This window comes from Maniola jurtina, chromosome 12, assembly GCF_905333055.1.
Source record: "Maniola jurtina chromosome 12, ilManJurt1.1, whole genome shotgun sequence".
In the NCBI taxonomy this organism is placed as follows: Eukaryota; Metazoa; Arthropoda; class Insecta; order Lepidoptera; family Nymphalidae; genus Maniola; species Maniola jurtina.
Window position 1 is genome coordinate 10,380,776 of NC_060040.1, and position 19,817 is coordinate 10,400,592.

Genomic DNA, 19,817 nt, shown 5'->3' on the forward strand with positions numbered 1-19,817 from the left:
ACCCAGATAATGGGCGAAGTCCGCCGTGCCGTGTACCGTGAGTACATCCGGTTACATTATAAAAACGAATACCGAACTAACGAAAGTCTGAATTCTTTGCATAATAACTTGAAAGTGATAGTAAAGTTGCTAAAACATAAAGTCAATTCGAATAAGGAACTACTATTCTATCGGAACACGAATGACTAAAATCATTAAACAAATCGATAAATAATTGTAGTATAATAAGAAAACAATTATAGGTTACGTTTAATAACTGCCTGTAGATTAGTATCATGCAGTTAAGTATCTACCATCGTATACTTTGGTATCATGTTACATTGTCTACGTAGGAACATCCGTAGCAATTGATGCGAGCTAGAACGACCCTGACCTCGTAACTAAGTACTAGTTGTAACTACATACATAATCAATGAGGTACATATTAGTTACGGCTATTTTTATTTGGAACTAGCTAGCTACTAGCTAATACAGGAACTATTATTATATTGTGCAAAATAAGTGTAGTTCAGAAGTGGGATATTAATAATGAAATCTTAGGGCCATTCATTTTTAACCCCCGACCCAAAAAGAGGGGTGTTATAAGTTTGACGTGTGTATCTGTGTGTCTGTGTATCTGTGTATCTGTGTGTCTGTGTATCTGTGTATCTGTGTATCTGTCTGTGGCATCGTAGCGCCTAAACGAATGAACCGATTTTAATTTAGTTTTTTTTGTTGGAAAGGTGGCTTGATCGAGAGTGTTCTTAGCTATAATCTAAAAAAATTGGTTCAGCCGTTTAAGAGTTATCAGCTCTTTTCTAGTTTTCTTGTAGAAAAGAAGGTTAGATAACCGTTAGTTTCATAATATTATGTCAATAGACAAATGTCAAGCTAAACCTAAATACATAATTATTTATTTTGAAAATGATGTTTTGGAAAACTCAAATACTTTGGATCGTCGGGGGTGTTATAAATTTTTAATTTACACTTGTTAAATTATCAAATATGGAATGTTTGGGAAGTCTTTTTTACACAACGAAGTAAATACTTAGGTTTACTAGATGCGTCATAAAGTTTCAATATTTTGTATTATTTTCCTCGCCCATTGTTAGTTACTTCCTATAAATATCCATCCATATTCTTTCACTTGTCACCCTGTGATTTATATTGTTCTGAGATTAATACGGAATTGTTCAAACATTTTAAGCTAGTAAAAGGGCAGTCATGCCGACCCAGACAATCATGAGGCGTAGGTAGATACTGAAATACATAGTTATCATACCGGAAACTCAAAGAGTTTCCACGGGATTTTTAAAATACTTATTTATTTATTTTAATTTATCTATTCATATAAGTTCTACAATGTTCTTAAAATTACTAACTCGTCAAACTGGTGGGCCAGTTAGTTGGCGAGGTGGCGCTCTTAATATGTACATGACTTACTACTATTTCACTAACGCTATCTCACATACACCTTTATACTACATTTTTATTTAAAGCTACCTAATTTACTAAAAGATTTTCATCAGAAGAAAATCATCGCAGGTTTCATCTAGTTGAGGTTATACTTATACGAGTATCTGTCTCAGCTACTTTCAGATTAGCCCTTTCCGTCTAAATTGCATTCGCTTTAATTAAGGTCGTACTCCAGCACAAACTACAAAGCTGTCAACGATAAAAAAGCGATGCCGCTTGCAAGCGTGCTGCGCAATTTAACTTGATGTTGTTCTCAAGGATATTTTTTTGATACAGCACGCAAACGTTCGAAACTTCGTCATTCCAAATACCTACTAAATAGGTACATGTTGATCGCTAAGATAATCGATGTAGTTAATTAGATTTAGATCTTAAAGAAAGGTTTCTTTTGACTTCAAGGTTCCTCATCGACACACATAATAATGAAATGGCCTGTTTAGTTCTTCCTAACTAACTGTTTAACAATAGCAATATATATTATTGCTGTTAAGCAATATTTATCAAGCGCTTATAATGTTTGTTTCTGATTCTAATTGTAACTTGTTTATAATAAACAAGCCACTCAAACATTTATATCGTTGCACTCGAAGAAAATCACCTAAATCTCAGAGTACATAAAAATGCAGGCCTAAATAAATATCTGACATAAGTAAGTAAATAAATTGTTACTTTCCATACTAAGATGTCGGTCGTGGGCTAGATCTAAGTAAGTATAAACTTGCAGAACGTTTAATTTCCCGTAAAAAAAGAGCTTCCAAAATTCCATCTTAGCTGACTCTACCTTCCGAGATAGCACTTTGTGTAGATAAACAAGAGACTTGTACTTAATACTTAACAAACTAACTATTTCTTATCATGTATTTTATGGAAAATTATAATGAGTATGTTTATCTTTTTAAGTAAGTAAATACAATTAAGACTCCAAGGTAGCAACATTGTAGAGTCTAGGTACCAACTTATCGGAATGTAGACCTTGTGTAAACTAAGGATCACATTTTTATTATTTTCTTTCTAATGAAAAAATATATTTGCTATTGAAAATTTTTCGTTTTTTTTTAAGCTCATAATTTGAAAGAATGTCAGGAAGAAGAATAATAATATAAGACTACAATAACTTCGATATTTGAATATGGGTCTTTAATCTTTAATCTAAATTCCTGATGAAATAGATACACGTTCGAATCCGAAAAATGCTCTAAGTTTTAAGATTTTCCTACTATCGGAAACGATAATTAATTTTTGTGTATTTTACCTCCTATAAATATGACGTAGCTTAGTTATTTGCTGAAAATCTGTTCTGTTATATTAGGAGGTATGGCCCCTTAAGTAGCACAAACAAAAATAATAATTTAGTAAAATTCTTTGCTTTACACGGTCTATTATAATACCTCTCTACCTCCCAAGCAAAGCGCAAGGTATTCGACATGTTTTGCAACAGATCGGGCGACAGGTCCGAGTCTCTCGCGTTCGTTGACCCACTGAACCCGGCGGGAAATGTGTGGGGCGCGCTTATTTGGTGCTGTCGATGTCGTTCGACATGCGACTCTTTGCGCGGGAAAAAATATCTACCTTCGATCTTTATAATATCGTGTCTAGCGATTATTTATATTATTAATTTATACCCGTGATAAAAATAAAAATATCTATTATATCTCTCTGCCTCCCAAGCAAAGCGCAAGGTTGTTCGGCATTCGACATGTTTTGCAACAGATCGGGCGACAGGTCCGAGTCTCTCGCGTTCGTTGACCCATTGAACCCGGCGGGAAATGTGTGGGGCGCGCATATTTGGAGCCATTTAGAGCTGTCCATGTCGTTTGCATCTCTCTTCTCTTTGCGCAGAAAAAATACCCACTACCTTCGATCTTTTTTGGCTAGTGATTTTTATTAATTTATATACTTGATAAAAATAAAATTGGAAGTTTGCCAACTATAATAAATAATAATAATGTCTTCTCGACCGAATTTCGGCCACGGGCGGCGGCCAATGTCCATATCATTCATCTCTGCGGAAGGTATTATAGTGCACAAGTGTGTGCGGAAACACTGGTGCACTCGCTATTCCCTCACTCTCATACTCCAATGGGATTATTGTCGCGACAAAATCCTTTGATGCGCACCCGTTTACTGACAGTGTCGCGATGAGTAATAATCGTCTGCGACCGAATAAACCGCGATGCGACGAACTACCCGGCCACACTTACCGCGACAATACGAATATTCGCCGTAGACCGCTAATGCAGTCCCGCCATCTTCTCTTCTTCTCTCTGGGCTGGTTTCCGCACTTAAACGTTTCCGTCTGTTGTAAAGTCCAGTGGCAAGTGGCAGTCCCGCCATAATAGCATACGCACTCGCGCGTTCAATATATCTTGCGGTACTGTTGTACTTATTGTGTGTGCACTGCAGTTTCTATCGCGCGTCGTCGTGTCGGTCCAAGCCTGAGTGGACTTACAGATCTATATTCAGCTTTCTCTTATTTGAGACAGTTGATTATACACTATCGCTATCGGCAACTACCTATTCTACTTTCCACTTTCTCTACTTAATTAAAATTTCATTGTGTGTCAGCCAATTAATGATTGCATAACAGAGTTGACAGAACTATCTATGTGATTACTGATTATACAATTCTTGCTATACTCACGTCTCATTTGAGAGTAGATATTAGAAAAGATATTACTTTGTCCATTATAGTGATGTGATTTCGTCCTAGTAATTATATGTTCCTTCCTCCAATCAACTGACTACCGCTGTCTTCTTTCTTTTCTGTCGTTTTATTTTAGGAGGCAAAGGTCGTGAATACATACCTACATCCTTTTTGTATGCCGAACTTAAGATAAAACCTTTAAATATTATACGTTTACGTTTTGATATTGACCGATATTTAACACTAACCAAAATACCTTTACTAAATCATGACAAATATAAAAAATCCCAACAAGATTATAATACTCAGTATAGACTATAGACTATAGACTATGGTACCTACCCATGTAAAGAGTACAGTCACAAGTTTTTGTACAGTTAAGAAAACGAAACTGTAATGTACGTATCTTCCAAAACAAGGACGCAAAATTCTTACTTACTTTATGGTATAGATGTATTTTATGTAATAAATAGATCAAGTAACTATAACTATTGTGTAAAGATAAAATAAAAGAAGTATGTACCTAGATTTTTATAAGTATCCTAATTTTATTTGAATTTTGTTTTTCTATGTTTTCGGATAAAATTATTAGGACGTATAAATATTATGTAGGTACATAAGTTTTAGTGCCCTTTGGTACAAAGCCTCCTTCAATGGCCACACAGTTGATCTGAATTAGTAGGTAGATAGTTTCTAAAAGCGTGCGGTTGAAACTTACTCTGTGAGACTCTACCTTGCGTTTTATAAAAGTAGAACTAGTGTGTACAATAAACTTAAAAGGTGCCTAACTATAAGATAGAATGATGTCTAGCACAGTTGCCTTATAATCTTTCTTGGTGGCCTAGTTTCGCAACCTTGACTAAGTACTTACTGTTTCTATTCTTAGAACGAGTTTCCCGCGCACCGGCAAAGAAGTTGCCAGTGGCTGTGGCTGAACAAATAAATAACGGTATACGGACTCTTTAACGTTGTGTAGTTATTGAGTTTGTGTCTGGTTTAGATTTTCAGAGCTACAATGTTGTCGATAGACAGCGCGCACTCCCAATTCCTAAATCAAAGCACGAGTGCTTCTGTCTTCAGTACCTAAACAGTTTCAGTATCCAGATTCTAGATTATGGTGTTATGGGTAGCATCATTTTCGTAAGCATTATCATTTTAAGGTTAGCGTTAAGGTTGTCTGAAAGAGTTACTTTTTAAGTTTTTTTTTGTAACCTGTCATTTGTGTTTTGTGGTGCAAAGTATATACATACAATACATACATACATGTTCAACTCATCACAACTCGTTAGTCATTATACTCATTACTAACAAAGCGTCTCCTCTCGGAATGAGAAGGGTTTGGCCATGGTAGCTGGTCAAGTGCGGATTGGCAGACTTCTCACACTTTTGAAAACATTATGGAGAATTCTCAGGCAGGCAGGTATCCTCACGATGTTTTCCTGCCTAAGTGATAGGTAGGTACTTAATTGCTTAAAATGCACATATAATTTCGAAAGGTTAGAGGTGCGTGCGCGGTGTATTGCCGGACTCTTTATTAACATTGTGTAAAGTTTTTTTTTAAAAAAAAAAAAACCGGTCAACCGATTCAGACTCGCGCACTGAGGGTGCCGTACTCGGGTATTTTCCCCGACATTTTGCACGATAAATCTAAAACTATTATACATAAAAATAAATAAAAATCTGTTTTAAAATGTACAGGTAAAGCCCTTTCATATAATACACCACTTGGTATATTTATCTCACTTTGAAAATTGAAAATAGTAATTATTTGTTCGTAAACACACTAACTAACTAGCTAGATAAACCCCACGACTTCGTCCGCGTGGATTTAGTTAGAGTTGATCGGAATGTATGGAGATGAATAAGACTTACAGATATACTGTAAGTTATGGAAGATTTTGCATAGCGTCCATCAGCACTGAACGAAAATAGAAATGAATTCAGAGGTGTTCAGAAGGCGAGGTGTACATTCAAGTGCACCGGTGCCCACGCGGCGTTGGCGCTGGTGCCAAACCCTTGACTAGCCAAACAACGTTTATTACCAGACTGAATGCAATGCGCACGACTTGAAAAACTAAATTTTATTTTGATAAGCTTTATAGTTATGTTTAAAAAGCCAAAGAAGGTGATGCAAATGAGGGATAGTCTGCAATGGTCAGGTTCGTTAGCAAAACCTGAACCCAGCAAACTACGTACTCTACGCCATTGAAATATACGCCAAGAAAAACCATAAAATTATAATATTAAAATTATAGTAATTATAAGTAGTTTCAAAGTAATTTGGGCCACATTTTCGTTGATCACCTGCCCTGGCACTTGTAAAAATGCAGGCAATCTTCAATCATCAATTCATCCATGTTAGAATTGTAGAGTGCACAGTCCGCCGACTTTAGCCTAAACACTTCTCATCCTGAGAGATGTACGCGGTAGACAGTAGTCTACCTACTGAATACTGTACCGGCGATAACTGAATCTTGAGGTTATTGATCTATCTTGTAATCTTGAGGATGTTAATACTTACATAATATTTAACGTGTAAACTCTTTAAACTGTCACTTATGAGTCTGACCAATACTAGAAGAATGCAGAGCTTGGTTCAGAGGCGTGCAGTGTTCAAACTCAGGGAGGCATTACCCGCAGAACTCAGGGTAGGTTAGGTAAATACCTATTTTCAACAGGGCCAAACGCTGAGCATTGAGCTATTTCAACTAGGGTAAGCAGTACTTTTACGCCTCTGTAACATGTACGAAAGTGGCTCGCTTATGTCGCTTATACAATATTATGCTATCAATCTCATTGATGTCCTCACATAGGTACACAGTCTACGACTTACTCATTAGCTTACAAGTTACAACATTCCTTACATTTTTAAATATCACCTGTTTCACAGAAAAAAGAAACTTATTCGCAACCTCATAAATATGTAACAAAGAACAGCACCTCATTAATATGCATACTTTATCTCAGCCGAGTCGCGTGTACGATTCTCATTTTATTTTGATTTCACTACCGATATCACGTAAAAATAAAAGATAGGTAAATGTTCAAGTAAAATTATTTAGCCGGATGAACGAACAATTATTTTGCCGTGTTTTAACTTTAAATACAAACAAACTTAAGGTAAGCCTGCACTGTGAAATTTCCGTTCGCGAGTGCGTGTGGCTCCATGTCCATACAATTTCTATATGTCGCAGAATGCAGGTGATGCCTATGTCAAATATAAATTATTTCTTAGTTATTATTGATCAATAGAGGGTCTTTCAAAATTCGAATAGTCCACATTCCACTGCTAGTTTTAAGTTTGCTAGCCATTTTAAACTATCGATTTAACAAAACAAGTACGGCAAATGCGTAACTGACGTCACATCTGTGTATTTCATACAAGCTCCCATACTAAGCGAGCGTTTTGACGTTTGATATAAAGTAGATGATTTGATTAGAAGCCATCATCCCTATTCTATGGATAAAATCGCGCGGTGAAAATTCGCAGTGCTCGTTTACCATTAAGTGTACCTAAAACACATACAATATAACAGATTGCCTTCCTTATTAAGGGTTACGACGAACGACCTCGCCATAATCACAACGAACGAGTCCTTCGGCCAAATGGCAGCTTATATAGGTACCTACTGTTTATATCATACATATATATACATATTACATATACATCTACAACACTTTTTTATCGCCGCCTACCTTTTTGTATAGTTCGTACAAAATGAGAACTCACTCGCCATTTTAACTCTTCGTGTTTTGTGGTGCAAATTGCGTGCAATAAAGTATATACATACATACATAATGAATGTAGGTATGTATGGTGAGTATGTTTAGTAGGTGCGAGATACATATACATATATGATACGTAGACATGAGTAAATAATAATAATCGGTTAGATACGAGTAGATAAGTGTTATTACGTGTGATGCAGATAAGGAGGCAAGGTCGCCCATTACGTAGGGCTTGGTGTATCTACAAGTCATAAACCCACGCACCACAGACGGAAACGTTTAAGTGCGGAAACCAGCCCAGAGAGAAGAAGAAGAAAGAAGTCATAAACCCACTGTTCTACGTTTTTGGACTCGTAGGTATCTGAAGGGTACCAATGGGGCCCTAAAGCTTTCGCTATCCACTCCGTCCCTCTGTCTGTCTGTCAGCGGTGAAATTTTCACAGAATGTGTGTTTCTATTGCCGCTAAAACAACAAATAATAAAAATTTCAAAATGTCCGCCAAGAAAATTAAAAACCATTAAGAAGTGTCATTTCTTATACGATGTTTCTTGCACGGAACATTTGGTGTGCGAGTCCGACTCGCACTTGACTCATTTTTATACTCAACATTGTGTTTTAGATGAACATTATGTTTTGGACTTTTAACATGGCAAAATAATTTTAATTAAGTACGTAATTAAGTACTTAAATTTAGATAATAATATTAAATTAAGTAAGTATAAACATTTTTATACATTATATATCTTTCAAAAAGTAATAAAAAAACACGTAACTGTCTCTTGCCTAGAGATGGTCTAATCATAGACCTATAAATAAAATCGGTCTATTCTAAAGCACAGATTTATCCGTGGTCTAGGGTCTCTTACATCATGACATGATAGAAGTAAGGGGTGGTAAGAGTGTCTTATATGGAACTATTCAAATTCAATCGTACATCGCACTTATCTGGGCTATCTACTTATAATATGTATACCTATATGTAATATGGAAGTGAATGTTATGGCAGATCCATTAAATAGTTTCGTAGTAAGTAATTAGTAATTACGATATAGTTTTGTCAATGGAATGCTTGAAAGTCGTCTTTCTAATTAAATAATCGAATGACTTGAGCAAATCGTTCTTACATTTAATAAAAAAATCTCTGAAAATACGCTACGGCCGACATAGTAGGTGCTACAGTATGTACATATTTATAAACTGTTCGGTATTTGGCATTGACCGATAGACTTCACGGAGATTACACACGAGGGATTTTGTTAACTCTGTAATACCTACATTACATATCAATAAGTAGGTATGCCATCACTTTTGAGGGCGTGTATTTAATGATGGCGGAATACAATGCCTCATAATTATAGTCCTATAATGCTTGTAAATAAACAAATTACTTATACGCTGAGTCAACATAATTTCCTACCTACTTTTGATATTTTAACAGTAATTGGATAACCGTAGACGTAGTAGGTAATTACCTAATTATCTTTTTGTAGAGGTAAATTAACTAACTTATAATGGAACTTAAAGTTACAGATAACTACTTAGCTATAAATAGAAAGGTAGGTAATGCCCGCGACTTCGATTTAGGCTTTTTAAGAATCCCGTGGGAACTCTTTGATTTTCCGGGATAAAAAGTAGCCTATATTCGTATCTGGGATGCAAGTTATCTCTATTGTAAATAGATGATACCCACAACTTGTCCACGGTGATTTAGGTTTTCCAAAATTCCTTGAAAACTTTTTCAACATTTTTCTTAAACATTTTTCGGGACATAAAAGGCATTTTAAAGGCTAATTCGTTTAACAAGTTTTTATGGGTAGGCACAGAGATAGCTTGCATCCTGGAAACTGACATGGGCTACTTGTCATTCCGGAATCAAGGGGCTCCCAAGTCCCATAGGATTTCTAAAATCGGTATTTTACGCAGTCTTAAGTCGCGGGCATGATCTATTAAATTGGAATAAAGATTTTTTTTTTTCTTTAAATCTGGCTTTACTCTGATTAGCCAATGTCAAGTTTGTGATATTTTCAAGTTATTGAATTTATCCAAGTATGGACTCCGTCTGCGCAGGCGCCCGCCGACATACGCGCGGCGCCCCTTTAGAGCGCTTCCGTGTCAGTTCCACCACCAAAAACACCAACTAACACAAAAACCAGCCACTCTTAACAAAAAAAAAAACACTCCAAACAAGCACAGCACGCGCGCCAGCAAACGCCATCACAGACGAAGTCCTGGAATAAAGATTTATTTCAATTTTAAATTATTTCAATTTTAAATAAACTGTCAGCTTTTAATTGTTATTATTAAAAAGATTATAATATACGTTTGGAATAATCCCAAGAATGCGTTTCCGCGTTGGATCGCCAAGCTAAAACAATCCAGCACGAGATGACTAGAATCACTGAGAATGCAATCAACGGTGTTACTTATTATGGTTTTTTGCTCTAAAAATCCTATGGTCCTGACTTGCAATGTAAGTCTTCAACTATTTCAGTTTAAACCGAAAAAAATATATTTCAGAATTCAGCTAACTACGTATGCGCCGCCCAATAGACCGTATCTGAATTCTGATGGATAGTCGTATGCTATGTTTTTTAACCCCCGACCCAAAAAGAGGGGGTTATAAGTTTGACGTGTGTATCTGTGGCATCGTAGCTTTTAAACTAATGAACCGATTTTAATTTAGTTTTTTTTGATTGAATCTTTGAATTGGCTTTATCGAGAGTGTTCTTAGCTATAATCCAAGAAAATCGGTTCGGCCGTTTGAAAGTTTTCAGCTCTTTTCTAGTTACTGTAACCTTCACTTGTCGGGGGTGTTATAAATTTTTAATTTACACTTGTAGTAATGGCATGTCTCTAATAAGTGAGAATTACATGAACTAGATGTGGGAATTTACTACTTTTTATTTATTAGGTAGGTATTTATATCTAATCACGTTATTTGCTTATCAGTAGGTAGGTATCACATGAAGAAACATACGAAATCGTGATAACACTGCGTATCTTTTTCATTTCATAACATGTATTTACGAGTACTATTTAATATCAGTAAGTAGGTAGGTACATTATAAGCAAGAAAAGGGAATCAGCACACTTATCCATACTAACATTATAAAATATGCGAAAGCAAGTCTGTCTGTCTGTCTGTTGGTTGGTGTTGGACAGAAAGGCGTTACTTTGCGGAATTCTATAACAAAAAGTTCGCTGTAACACGCCAAAACCATACAATTATTATTGTATAGTACCATAGATAAAAGAATTTTCTTTCTTTTATCATGTGTAGTACCTATCTACTAAACTTACACAGTTTATGATTTGTTGCAGGTATTATGTACTTATAATTTATAATAGATCATAGTAATAGGTAAGCAATTTTCAAAAATCTACTTAAAATGATTAATTACCATTCACTGAACCGCTCCAGTCCACTGGAGTTGATTCTCTTGCTTTTCTCTAAATTTAGAGTATCTGCATCTTTGTATTTTTCTAATTGCTAAAATGTGGCTAAAACGACGGAACACGAATTTTAAAGCATTGATTTAAACATTATGACAGCGTTCAAGTGGCCATGATTGCGTACATAATACATATCTATGTTTCTTATTACGAATTGTAGAAGAATTACCTAGAGAAAGTAAAAAAAAAACATTGTGGAATGTTTTCACCAAAGAATTCGCATGCTTCTCATGCCCAATAATATATGCGAATAAATACATGCTTATCTTTAATTTATGATTTATAGCAATTATTTCAGTTACAATGCATTCACTGATAAGCCGCATTGCATACCTACAACCTAGCTACAAGTTAAGATAGTACGAACTAAGTATACTATTATTTTCCATCCACGCACTTAATATAATATATGGACATATTTATGTGTTTACTACATTGTGACATTGAGACCGTTAGCTCCATCCGCGTTGAGGTCACAGAAGTGATCATTAAACGTTACCTGTGTCTTTTCCTATGTAACAACTATTGTCTTGATATGTGAATAAGATTTTAGAAAAAATAATTATGATATTCATAAGCTTTCTCTTAACTTACGAGTAGGTACCTATATGGGCGGGCGATATTTGTACCTAAATAGCCGTTAAAACAATATTCACAGTGATTACTAATATTAAATTTGTGCTATGATTGTAGATATTTTCTAATGCCCCCCCTAGTGTGTTTTAAAACGGGTCTCCTTTTCAGTTTTTAGTTTACAATCTGATTAATTATATTATGTTGGCAAGACAAAAATAATATATTTTGTCTTTTTAATATATTAATATAAAATCTATCACACGCCGCGCGTTTATATCAATAGATATAAACGCGCGGTTATATTATATTATAGTTTTCATATTTTTAGGGTTCCGTACCTCAAAAGGAAAAAAAGATCGCTTTGTTTATGAATGTTCCTCGGCTGAGAGCTGGATTATTTAGAAAATGTCAAGTTTTTAGAACTATTTGGGTATTCCTTTAATTATATATCATAGGTATAAACATTCTAGATAGTTTTAGTTACTCATACTATTCACTACGATACGAGGTGAGATAGCGTTCAAGGGCTAACTTGTGATCGAATAAAAAACTTGCATAGCTTATTATTTTGCTCAATGTTTTGAATTTGTACATGTTCATGGTTCTATCATTGCCTCCAGTTCTATTTATGTCAGTTCAATCTCAGTCCAATGTTGATATTTTTGTTTTTTATAAAACTATTCATTTCTGACAGTCATTTCTGTACAAGGTCGAAGTTTTAAAATTGGGCGGGGTTTTTAGCGAATATGTGCTTAATTTTTGAACTCCTAACGCACTCTAGTAGCGAAAGGCGACAACATTACGAAACTAGCCGGTTCAAACACTCACCACAACTTGAGATAATATTTCTACTCAACAACAGATGGCGCTGAGTCAAAATAAAATTATTTTTAAGAGAGCAGTCCTTTTATATTTTTCTCTATATACATACAATAATTAACTACTTATAGGTACCTATGTTAAAGATATCAAGAGCTAATCTTTGTTTTTATTTGTTTCAGGTGTTGGTGGAATATGATGGTGTTGATTGGCAACGTCGTGAATGGGTGCCAGTGTATTCGCGTAGAACGTTTCGTGTGTTTTTAGTTGAAAGAACATTAGTTTGGGCACCAAGAAAATTAGAAAAAGAAGAAGTCAAATGGCCCGCTTTGGTGAGCATAATATTTTTTTAATAATTTCAACATTTTCCGTTGCTTTTCGCTAGATGGCGGTAAAAGTGTCTAAATGTAAAAATAAAACTACCGGTTCGTGTTATAGATGGCACTACTATTCACGTTTTAAGCTAATAACATACATAGATAGATAGTACAGGGTTTCCTATGATTTTTATTTATTAACCCCCGACCCAAAAAGTGTTATAAGTTTGACGTGTCACGTATCTGTGTATCTGTCTGTGGCATCGTAGCTCCTAAACGAGTGAACCTATTTTAATTTAGTTTTTTTTTTTGTTTGAAACGTGGCTTGATCCAGAGTGTCCAAGAAAATTGGTTCAGGCGTTTCAAAGTTATCAGCTCTTTTCTAGTTACTGTAATCTTCACTTGTAGGGGGTGTTATAAATTTTTCATTTACACTTGTATCTAAGTATGTCTACTCTTATTATTTTTAGTAAGTATAGGTACTTACCTACCTACTTGCTCTGTAAATGCTAGTAGACACTACAAAAAAAAACAAAAAAAAGTAAAACCGTCTTCAATAACCACAAACACTAAAAAGTAAAAAATAAATTAATTTATTACTGAATATATTATGTAGACAAGAGTTTATAATTCTATAATAACATCTTTTGGAATCGATGCCAATGAAGTGCGAATGTGGAGTCACAAACAATTAATTAATTAACATACCTACCGTAGGCAGGTGACTTATCTATTCTGCACGTAAATTCTCTGAGGGAAGTTAGTAGGCGATGTCAGGGTCATCTTATTGACATTTGGACGGGGTAATAGAGATACACTAGTCTCTAGCTGAACCTGCAAGATTTTCACCTTACCTACCTATCTAGCCATCTAGATATTTATGTAAAGTAAGAACAGAGGTGTGAAGTGAAACCTTACTTATTTAATTTAAAACTGACGTCATTCGAAGCCCGCATATTGTAATCAAACCGCTATTGACTTATCGTCACTAATGCGTGCAAATATTTTGTAATGGGAGCGAATCGCGAATGGTGCTAATGAAATTCAGTTCTCACGTGTCTGGGCGACCTCCTGCGGCAGTAGGTAGGTAGGTACTAACGTGTTTTCTATGGGTTCGATACAGTTCGATACGATTCTTTTTACATTTCTGTACAACTTACCTATTTATTACATGAGCACATTTTTTTAGGGTTCCGTACTTGCCTCAAAAGGAAAAACTCAAAGGATTCGCATACGATGGGTTCCGTACAATCACAGATATCTTTAAACTTTCAAACTTTAAGGCCGTCTGGCAGGGGGTTGCCATGACACTAAAGTGTCTGGCAAAGCATTTTTAATAGGCACTATTCCGAAGAAAATATAAAAAAATCAGACTTTATACTTTGACGTGAGTTTTTTACACCTTTGTTAGGTACCTGTTATCTCCCAAAGCCACCATGATCCAAACTTCATAGTCGCTGATCGTTCCACCCTGTGTTATTCGAGTTAGTTTTAACTTTTAAATAGTATGCAAACTAGTTCGTGATGTTTTCCAAGGTAGGCACCTAATCTCGTATGTACATAGCGGAAAGTGTTGAATTTTGAAGGTGATTTTATAGCTTTTATTCAACTCGAATAGCATAGAATAATGATTAGATCGATCATGTAGGTAGGTACGTACTGGCATCAAAAACTTTTCGTTTCGCATTACAAAAGTTTGAATTTATTTTCTGTGTACAAGCTGTAGGTACAAGCTACATTTTATTAAGTACCTACTTCCTTGACTCATCATTATCATCGCGTGCCCTCTTCGAAACGAAATTAGCAGTCATCGTGAAAAGCATTTCTATCTAAAGCCACCTCTTTTAACCAGGGACGGATCGTGTGAGTTTTTGAGGACCTGGGCCAGTAGGTATCTACTACTTCGGGGCCTGCCTAACCAATCAACTAATTGCTATTTTGTCAAAAACCTTTTCGATAATGATGACAGTACTGAGTACACGACACAACGATAAGATCAATATGCGTCTGTGACGACCTGGAGCCCTTTTGTCTTCCATCACTATTTATTAATTTTGGGAATTAGTTAAATGGCCTATGTATGTTTGTGGTATGTTCAGTATTTTACAAAGCGGTGTCTCAGCTCGAGCTATTGCTTAGTGCTTGGTGGTTGATATTTGGTGCTGTAGAAATTCTGGGGCATTTTAGTCCTTATCGATTTCTATGCGACATTGTACGGGAACCCTGAATCGCTTCGCGGCCTGGTTTTACCGATAGGGTGATAACTAGCCATTGCCGAAGCGTCACAACCAGACCAGACCAGACATAACTTGGAAATCATTTTCCAAATTGTTCCTGCCAAAATCTAACCCCTCACCCCTTATAATGAGCACAGCGCTCGCCATCGCACCAAAGAAGTTGTCAATGTGTATAATTTGTATTACATAATGGATGTCATCACAAAGTTCACACTTAAGTGGCTTAACACCCTCGGTACACAGGAAACGCATTAGCCTGAATATACGAGTAACATCCGATTGATAAGCAGAGTTAGAATATTGGTATCTTTAAATGACAGATCACAGATTACATTTTTACCCGACTACGGCAACACCAAAAGAAAGGGATGTGATTTTAGCAGGTCCTACCCCGCTGTATTTGTATTTTGCATCACAAAACAAAAATGGCAGGTTAAAAAAAAATGTGGATACAAAAAGCCGGTCTTATCGCCTAAATATAGCAAGTGAGAAAATAATGAGTTATGTAAATATGTAATTAAAAATAAAGTATATGTAATAAAATGCTTATAATAATAAAGTTTATAATGACTGTGTTGTGGTTCCGCAGACTTTCACGCCGCTGTCAGCTGACGTGACGCTGCAGGCGGACGCGCAGCCGGTCGAGTTCCTGCACGATCGTCTGCTGCACTTTCTGGACTACGCCAACCTGCAACCATATCAGGTACATATTTAAAGACAGTTCAAATTCCTGAGAGGCCGGCAACGCATTGGCGGTTCCTCTGGTTCTGCAAATGTTCAGGGGCGGCGGTAATCACTTAACATCAGGTTTTATTTTTGAAAAAAAATGGTTACAACTAGCGTATCCCGCTGGCTAACGGGGCTAGAGTACAGGGATAACGGGAATAGTTTTTAATAATTTTATTCTATTGCCGCAGTCCCCGTTGAACGGGAATAAAGAATGGGGACAGCGGGATGAGTTTTTAATAATTTTATTCAATTCCCGCTGTCCCCGTTAAACAGGACAGACGACGGAGACAACGGGATGAGTGTTTAATAATTTTATTCAATTCCCGCTGTCCCTGTTAACGGGGACTACGGGACTACATCGCTATATCGCATCGTCACTAATGTGTGATGTGTCAATGTCTGTTGTCATCAAAGGACAGGTGTAGTGGTTAGCATGTTCGACTACGGATAACGATGTCCTGAGTTTAACGAACTAGATCAAAAACCTGCCCAGAAGGAAGAAAGAAAGAAACTACACCAAATAACCGGATAGTTTCTTTGTAGAAACTATTTTGCCTTAATAGGTATCTAAAACAAATTAGATGAAAGATTTCGCGATCTAAATACATCAAATATACAATTATTAAGTTTTACTCTCTGGTGAGTTGGAAATTTGTCTTTGGAATAGAAGGTTGATAAATTCGGTAACAAAATTGCTATGTACGTCTACTTTACAGTAGAAATTCTCGTCAGCTTTGCATATAATAAATATTAAAATATTGTCAACATTGACACTAATAGAAACGGTACCTAGGTGCCCTCTTTCTTGATAGTCTGCTTAAAATACACTGGAATTGAATTACTTATGTAAACTTGTTTGATCTACTTTAAAGTCAATTTAAAGCAACAGATGAATAGAAGGACCCCTTCGAATCATGATGGAAAAAACCATGACCCTGTTTTCTCTATAAGATTAGCTGACATCTTTTCATCATAAATTCAAACAAATAAATTATTTCATTCCATGTGACCTTTTTTAGGGTTCTATACCTCAAAAAAAGAACCCTTATGGGACCGCTTTGTTGTCTTTCTGTTGTGTGCCAAGAAACCTTTTTTTTTTTTTTTCTCTCTCGTCTGGCTTTTACAATGATTAGCCAATGTCAAGTTTGTAGTTTGTAACAAGTTAGCTAAACTATACAAGTATGGACCCCGTCTGTGCCGGCGCTCGCCGACATACGCACGGCACCCCCTTAGAGCGCTTTCCAGTCAGTTTTAACAAAAAAAACACTCCAAAAAGTCACAACACGCGCGCCAGCAAACGCCACCACAGACGAAGTCCGCCAAGAAACCTATAGGGTACTTCCCGTTGACCCAGAATCATGAAAATACAATATCTTTTATGCATAATCCCGGAAAATCAAAGAATTCCTAGATGGCATCAGTACTTATCTACTTTTAATACACATTTCCAAGACTTACTAAAATCTAATTAAAGTCTAATAGCTTGACTGGGAGAGACAGTTCCTCTTGTTGGAGGAGAAAGGGGAATATTAGTCATTTTTGCCATGGCTATAAATCATCTTAAAAATATTCAGTGCGGGGTGCAATTTATTATGTTAGTAATAAATGAATCACCGAAGGCTTATAGCATCGGTGACCCCAAAACTTGACTCAATGAGTCACACAGTTATGAATGTTATACTTCTATTCCACTAGTTATTGAGTCATTGCTGAGCTCAGGTTTATTGGGTCGATACCGTCCGGGGAAATGACTCCAAATGAATTATGACTGCTTTTGCGTTAGACTTATATTCTTTGCATATTAATAACCCGTTGAATGTTAGTATATTCTGTATACTTAGCATAATCAGACATTGAATAAAGATGATGTTTCTCTCGAAATAATATCGTGTGCGATAGGTCCTATAGTAATTTTACATACAGTACAGAAATCTGAGTAATATATCCATTGTTTAAATAAGATTTTCTTAAACTGTTGACTGAATTAGGTATGTAGTTATTATATAGTATGTATAGATACCAGCGATATAAAAGAGACTATGTCAGTCTTATTGAAATATGCCTCAATAGAAACTAGAAATCAATATACAGTCAATAGGTATACAATATACCTACCTACTTCAGTTACATTCTCTACAGAAAACTACGAGAAATTGTTTTTGCAAACGAAACTAATGTTCACTATCTTAATAGACGAACTTTTAATGAAACATAAAACAACGAGATTGTAGAATAAATAGTGGGTGGTAAAACGCGAAACGCATAACCGACCCAATTTTCGAGTGAGACGATACGAGTGTTTATCCAAACTTGGGCGCCCGGGCGAAGTGGGTAGATCAAGGACGGTGTCTGCCAAACAAGGGGGGGTGTTCCCCGGGCGACGGGAGGCTTTGTGGGAGACGGGAGGAACGCTGGAAAGGGTATGTTTTGATGCTCGCCGCCCGCTATATTGATTTTCCGCGCCCGTTTCGCCCACGCCTCCCCTTTATTATATAGGTACATATTCGAGCCAGGTGGTGGTTATGCCAGTGCCGCTATTTTCGGTTAGCTCGGCCGCCTCCCGGTAAAACTGTGATTGATTGGCTGTCTCCCGCAAAATCTACTTTTGTCAGCAAGTGCAACTTTCAGCGATTTCTGTCTTCTTTCTGGTATTTTTTGTCGTTTAATCGTCCAACTTCAAGTTCTACTCTAAAACATATACAAAAATTGAGATCTTTTAGTTGTGTACAGCTTCCAAACAACACATTATGTATTTTGATTAGATAAGGTACCTGCGACTTCGCGTCCGCCTGGATTTAGGTTTTGAAAATTCCGTGCGGACTTTTGCGGCATCAAGAGTATTTTATGTCCATTCCCGGGGTACAAGCTATCCATGTACGAAATTTCGCCAAAATCGATTCAACGAATAGGCTGTGAAAACCTAGCAAATCTAGAGGGACAGACAAACATTCGCATTCATAATATTAGTATGGATTATCTCCTATAATAATATGTATTATATTTCGCAATCTTCATATTTAAGCAGCGAAGTTGTTGTTTTGCCATGTCTTTTTAATATGAAAAGACTTTTGTGATTCCTACATAATTTATTTGGGTCGACATAAATAATTGAACAGTTGTATAACCAGTTCTCTACCACGTCTCGCCCCGTCTATTGACGCGGACGATTTTGTTAAGAGCAATAATCTAATATGAATTCTATGAATATGTAAATATGCAAATTATATTGGCGAAGAGTATTGTTTTCTATGAATAATGAAGCAACCTTATTTGAAGCCAGTGAAATCTTTAAAATATTTCACCGAATATTTTTCTATTTTTACCAAAAAAGGCTTTGATACCTATTCTGATTAATGTGGTGGTTTTTCTGTGTGCGGTTTTCAGCACAGTCTAGTCTTGGTATTCCGGAGTTTATACAATCTTGTTTTTAAATATGTATTCCATGAATAGTGAGGAAAGTGACTAAGTTACAAGTACATATGAACATTTCCAACGATTGTGTGGCATTTTACCTACTAAGTATTTCATATTTGGATCATGATTCATGATTCATAAAAGGGGTAGAAAACTTTTTTATAACACAGTGCATTTTAACTTAGTAGGTAGATAGTCAAACAAAACCATTTCCAATTACCATTTGTTGTAGAGTATTGCAATATTTATGAACTGTATACCTACGAGTATCTCTGTTATACATCCCTCGTGTTATGTAAGTTGCTGAAGTTCTTTTCAGAAGATTAAAAAGTGTAGCATCACCCTTCCAGACAACAAGATAAAGAATGACGAAGAAAATCTCTCATCCCTCGAGCTCGTGTCACAAGGAAGACGAGATTAAAACGCGTCGTTCAAAACTGTGA

The 19,817-nt window shown here is 36.1% G+C and overlaps 1 protein-coding gene across 2 annotated transcripts in view; it reads left to right on the forward strand.

The window, feature by feature from the left end:
* The window catches only part of LOC123870212 (probable JmjC domain-containing histone demethylation protein 2C), a 216,098-nt gene that overhangs the window by 26,788 nt on the left and 169,493 nt on the right, over nucleotides 1-19,817 (forward strand). For both annotated transcript variants that reach the window (XM_045913418.1, XM_045913419.1), the window contains exons 2-3: nucleotides 12,860-13,009; nucleotides 15,821-15,934. In XM_045913418.1, the coding sequence (XP_045769374.1) occupies nucleotides 12,860-13,009; nucleotides 15,821-15,934 (264 nt within the window). The remainder of the gene's footprint in view (nucleotides 1-12,859; nucleotides 13,010-15,820; nucleotides 15,935-19,817) is intronic.